At 34.2% G+C, this 6,524-nt stretch overlaps 1 protein-coding gene across 1 annotated transcript; it reads left to right on the plus strand.

Annotated features, from left to right (window-relative positions):
• The first annotated feature begins 2,672 nt into the window (after window positions 1-2,672).
• Window positions 2,673-4,294, plus strand: LOC140872029 (uncharacterized). Its single transcript, XM_073274765.1, has 2 exons — window positions 2,673-3,482; window positions 3,926-4,294. The coding sequence occupies exons 1-2, from the start codon at window positions 2,673-2,675 to the stop codon at window positions 4,292-4,294; spliced, it is 1,179 nt and encodes a 392-aa protein (XP_073130866.1).
• The last annotated feature ends 2,230 nt before the right edge of the window (window positions 4,295-6,524 follow it).

Raw genomic sequence — 6,524 nt, forward strand, 5'->3', positions numbered from 1 at the left:
ACGCAATGTTATTATAATCACATATTTCAGAAAGAAGTGGATGAAATGTTTAAAAGATTTCATTCCAATCCAGTATGTACTATGATCTTACAAAAGTGTTGCAGATAGAACCAAAGCTTTCAGTTCTATTGGAAATTGATGCTATGCAAGGAGTCTGATGCTACATAAGCAACGAAGGGAGAAGACATGTGAGAATAATATAAACGATATATGAATAATTTTCCTACAAAATAAAAAATTCTATATTATAATATATATGTATATATATATATGTGTGTGTATATTTGTATGTTTGTTTCTATGTATATATCTACTCATCTTACATGTGGTGTATAAAATATGTAAGCTCTTCTGTTGTACAATTTGACTACCATTTATTATTTGTCTTTTTACAGTCCAAGAAACCACACAAATACACATAAATACAATATGATCCAAATAAAACCAATGAAAAAGGATATATGTAAACTGATGTGAACAATAAATTATTATTTAAAACATAATGTATTCTCCTTACCTTTTTTACCAACCTGGGTAGACACCTCAATATTTGAGGTGCCTTTACCTAGTATATAGAAAAACGATTAGTCTTTGATTATACAATTAACAAAAATAACTTGCCTTTTAAAATATATTAAATATTACTATCTTTATTTTATAACTTTTGATCTTGAATTTATGTCATTCACACACACACACACATATATATACTAGTATTTTCTCCGTGCGATGCACGAAAAATTAGTATTTAAAAAATCATACAAAACTATTGATATGATAAAATAAATATATTTAAAATTTAAATATTATTGTAAAAAATATTTTGGAGTGTAATAATTGTTCTTGCTGGTAGATCGATTGAACCATGATGCTTGGACAGGGGTGGAGCCACCCTTGGGTTTGGGTGGGCTCCAGCCCCACTTAATTTTTCAAAAAAAAATTTTTTTAGTAGTTTTAAATTAAAAATAAATAAATTCAGCCCCATGTAAAAAAATTAAAAATAGAACAATTCATTACATTTTTTGGTTGATTTATTGTCGTAGGTTTTTAAATTATGTGATTTGAGATAAATTCGACAACTCTAAATTTTTTCGAATATTTAGTTGTGATAATTTTGATTTATGATACATATGAATTTTCAAGTTTGGATTTTTACCCTAAAAACTATTGTTTTGAAATTTAGGAAAAATAATGTATTGGTTGAAAATTGAAATATTTGAGATCTTATTGACTTTACAATTATTATTGAGCTTGTATTGCGATTTTTATAGTTAAAAAAAAACTAAAAATTCAATAATTATGAGATTTTGAAAATGTCCGTTTGTTGTAAATTTTTGAAATGATTGAAATTTTCTAGTTAGATATTTCAGAAAATGAAGAAAAAAATTTTAAAAGTTATTTTTAAACCAAAAGAGCATATATATATCGACATATCAGGGGCAAACATCAATTATAGTCTAGATGAGCAGAAAATATCAATTTCAATCAGAATAACCTAACGAGTTGAGTTAATCTGAAAAATAGGTTCAGTTTATTCAGAATTTTGGTTTTATATTTTAAAAATATTAGTTAGGTCTCTTTGGTTTTGGCTTTAACGTGATAGTTTTGTTTACTGAACAAACCTAATATTTATATAAAAAATTAATCATGTTAAATTTTCTAATAAAATTTTATTGGGCAATAGAACTAGATTTGAAAATATATATTTTAATAAATAATTTAAATTTATATAATTCAATTTTTAACTATAATTTTTGAAGTAGAACTTGATTTTTTTTAAAAAAATTTTAAAAGATCAAGATCGTTTAATTTGATTACTAATCAAAGTAATAGATTTTTTAAATTTTTTTGGTGTTCATAGTAAAGTTCGATCAATTTGTTTTACTGAAAAAAATGTTAATTAATTTTATTTTAGAAAGTTCGGTTCGATTTTAAATGACTTTTCATAAATATATATATATATATATATAAATATTGTCTAACACGGGACGGAGCCAGTTAGCTAGCCCCAGGTACTTTACAATCCTGGCTCCGCCCCTGCGCTTGGGCTGCTGTGCAGTTTAAAAAAATTGAGTTGTTCTATACCACCAGCTATAACTTTTGATAAAGCGGCAAACGTTCGTCCTACAATTGGTATCAGAGTCAAGGTCATAGGTTCTATTATCATTGATTGCAAGGATTGCAATTATTGAGAGAGAGATTGTTGGAGTGCAATAATCGTCTCTTCTCGTAGAACGATCGAACTATGGTGCGCGTATATAAAAATTGTTTTATGTCAATTGAGATAATCTTGTAAAAATCTTTATATAAAAAAGGATAACATTCGATCAAATTTCAAATTTTAAACTGAAAATTTATGAATCATCATATATAGATATATAAATTGTTCACATTGATATGAAATCAAAAAAATAACTAAAATTAAAAATTAGTGATAACACCCTATCAAATTTCAAAGTTAAACCAAACATATGCAAATCATCATATATACCATTTATGCAAATTTACACACACACACATATACAAAAAAATTTAACTAAGATTAAAAGATAGTCAAACCAGATGACCAAGGGAATCAAGGAAAACCAGATGACCAAGACAATCAACCACAAAATACTAGAGATGCTACAAATCAACCACCAGAAGAGCCTAACCCGCTTCTTATGATCGAAATGATGAAAAAATTCTTTCACTACTGCCAGCAATCACCTAGGAACCCTGATGTGGGTGACCGGACCTTTGAACGTTTTCTTCGTTACAACCCCCCAAAATTCCTAGGAACTCCGGATGCTACACAAGCAGAATCATGGATGACAAAAATCTGGAAAATATTCTCTGTTCACAATTACTCAGATGAACAGAAGATAAATCTAGCAACTTATCAATTCGAAGATGCTGCTTATGATTGGTGGAGAGTCATAGATCACCAATGGAGTAGAAATAAGACACCAAGAACTTGGGATAACTTCACACAAGAATTTAAGGATAAATATATCCCTCAAGTAGTTCAAAACACTCGAGAGAGGGAGTTTATGGATCTAGTGCAAGGGTCAATGACAGTAGCCCAGTACGAGGCTGAGTTCCATCGTTTGATCCACTATGCCCCACACTTCATGGAAGATGAACTAAGGAAGACAAGGAAATTCGTTCAAGGACTGAACTTAGAAATTTGCTGGTCAACTCTGTCTACGGAGGCTACTAACTATAATATCACGGTCAATCAAGCCCTACGAGTGGAAGCTGAAATGAAAACGCTCCTCAAAAGAGAAGAAACGGAAAAGAAAGCCAAAACTTCCAATTTCACTGAAAACAACCAGAAGAAAAGAAAATTTGAAAGAGAATTTCAACCTGACACAAAAGGGGGACCTAGAAAACAAATTTTCAAGAAGATCACAACAAACAAAAATGTGGATACTGTAGGCTACCTAATCACAATGAAGACAAGTGCTGGAGGAAAAATGGGAAATGTTTGGTCTGTGGAAGTGAGCAACACCGTATTCAAGAATGCCCGAAAAGATCCCAACAAACATCATCATCTCCAAAAACTAAGATTCCAGCAAGGGCATATGCACTCACGGGAATAGATGAAGAAGTTGACCCCACTGCTGTGGTAGAAGTTAAGTTTTTCCTACTATCAAAAGTTGGGAAAACTCTATTTGATCCAGGAGCACTTCACTCTTTTGTTTCCAGTATTTTTTTGCGCAATCTAAATCTCGTATCTAGTAAACTACCATACTTCTTGGAAGTGAGTTCACCAATGGGAAAAAAGATTTCCAGTGATGTCCTTTACAAGGATTGCCCCCTGGAAATTAATAAAAAAATATTTTTTACTGATTTAGTTGAGCTCCCTATACAAGGATATGATATCATTTTAGGGATGGACTAGTTGTTTAGACACCAAGCTCAGTTGAACTATTTTACAAAGGAGATCAAACTTACAGATTCAGGAGAAGCCTTGTTTGGGAATCATAATAACAAGTTTTATAACGACGCCTTTATATCTGCTTTAGAAGCACGTTCTATTATTAAAAAAGGAGGACAAGGGTTTCTGGCATACCTTTTCAACAAGCCAAAAGATCAACTAAGGGTATCTGAAATTCCCATTGTGCAAAACTTTTCTGAAGTTTTTCCAGAAGAGATTAACTCTCTACCCCCTCACAGAGAAATCGAGTTTACCATCGATCTAACCCCCGAAGCAATGCCCAAGTCTAAGGCTCCATATCGAATGGCACCTGCAGAACTAAGGGAATTAAAAATTCAATTGCAAGAGCTTATTGAGAAAGGATATATTTGACCGAGCTCTTCGCCCTGGGGAGCCCCAGTATTGTTCGTAAAAAAGAAAGATGACACTCTCAGGATGTGCATCGATTATCGAGAGCTAAACCATGTCACCATAAAGAATAAGTATCCGCTACCCGAATTGATGAACTATTTGATGTACTACAAGGATCCCAAATTTATTCAAAAATGGACCTGAAACAAGGATACTACCAGCTACGGATTCGAGAAGAATATGTAACCAAAACTGCTTTCAATACCAGGTATGGTCACTATGAATTTGTAGTAATGCCATTTGGATCGACAAATGCACCCGCTGCATTTATGGATCTGATGCATCGAGTCTTCCGACCTTATTTAGACAAGTTTGTGGTAATTTTCATTGACGATATCCTTGTTTACTCCAAGAGCAAGGAATATCATGAATGTCATTTAAGAATGGTCCTCCAAACACTGAAGGAAAATAAACTATATGCAAAATTCAGCAAGTGTGAGTTTTGGCTAGAGAAAGTGACATTTTTGGGTCACATAATCTCTAGAAATGGGCTTGAGGTAGATCCTACCAAGATAGAATCAGTAATGCAATGGAAACAGCCAAGCAACGTGACCGAAGTCCGGAGCTTTCTAGGCCTAGCAGGGTACTACCGTAGATTCATTCAGGACTTTGCAAAAATTGCGGTTCCTTTAACTCAACTCACCCACAAAGATTACCCCTTCCAATGGAAGCAAGAATGCGAAGCAAGCTTCCAAAAACTAAAAAATATGTTAACCTCTGCTCCAGTATTAGCACTACCAGAAGGAACTAAAGGATTTATAGTCTACACTGATGCTTCCAAGGAAGGCTTAGGTTGTGTATTAATGCAAAATGGGAAGGTCATTGCTTATGCCTCAAGGAAATTGAAGGGGCATGAACTTAACTATCCAACTCATGACTTGGAGTTGGGTGCGATAATTTTTGCACTAGCTAAGTGGCGGCATTATCTTCACGGAGCAACTTTTGACATTTTTACCGACCATAAAAGCTTTAAATAATTATTTACTCAAAAAGACTTGAATATGAGGCAACGTCGGTGGATGGAGTTTTTAGAAGATTATGATTGCTCAATTTTATACCAGCCCGGTAAGGCTAATGTTGTAGCAGATGCATTAAGCAGGAAGACCAGTTTGGCCCACTTAGAAGGAAGGGAAGCTAAAACTCCATACAAACCGCGGAAGGGAATACATATTTGTTCTCATGGTCATCTGGCAAGTCTGAGACTTGAACCAGAACTCCATATCAGGATCAAGAGAGATCAAGACTTAGATCCTGATTTAAAAAGGCTCAAGGAGGATAAAGAGGGTCAAGATTATGATTTCAACACCAATTCACAAGGTATGTTATTATTTCGTAACCGAATCTGTGTACCTTGCTCAATGAAAAAGGAAATTCTGGAAGAAGCTCATAGATCTCGATTCTCTAATCATCCCGGTGGGGCCAAAATGTACAAGGATTTGAAGCAGTACTTTTGGTGGAGAGGCATGAAACGAGATGTTGCGAATTTTGTAAGTCAATGTGCTACTTGTCAAATGGTAAAAGCAGAACATCAAAGACCATCAGGTCTTTTGCAACCTCTACCTATTCCCGAGTGGAAATGGGATAAAATAACTATGGACTTTGTGATAGGATTACCTATTCTAAAAGGGGGACTTGATAGTATCTGGGTAATCGTAGATCGTTTGACTAAATCAGCACATTTCATTCCTGTTAGTAGTAGGTATGGAGTAGAAAAACTCGCGGAACTATACCAGAAAGAAATCATTCGACTGCATGGGATAACTTCAACAATTGTGTCTGACAGAGACCCAAAATTTACATCCAGACTGTGGAAAAAGCTTCAAGAATGTCTTGGGACAAAGTTAAATTTCAGTACAACTTCTCATCCTCAGACAGACGGACAATCCAAACGCACCATTCAAACCTTGGAAGATATGCTCCGAACCTGTGTTCTAGATTTTGGTAACAATTGGGGAAGAAGTTTACCACTCATAGAATTTGCTTACAATAACAGCTACCAGGCCACGATTCAAATGGCTCCTTACGAGGCATTATATGGACGAAAATGTCGCTCACCTTTAAATTGGGACCTTGAAGAATGGCGTCACACCCAAGATGAGAAAACTAGTATCTTAAAGCCGGATATTATTCAAGAAGCAATTGATACTGTACAAGTCATAAAGCAAAGGATGCTAACAGCACAGAGCCGACA

The sequence above is a fragment of the Henckelia pumila genome, unplaced genomic scaffold (genome assembly GCF_033568475.1).
Source record: "Henckelia pumila isolate YLH828 unplaced genomic scaffold, ASM3356847v2 CTG_461:::fragment_3, whole genome shotgun sequence".
Taxonomy (NCBI): domain Eukaryota; kingdom Viridiplantae; phylum Streptophyta; class Magnoliopsida; order Lamiales; family Gesneriaceae; genus Henckelia; species Henckelia pumila.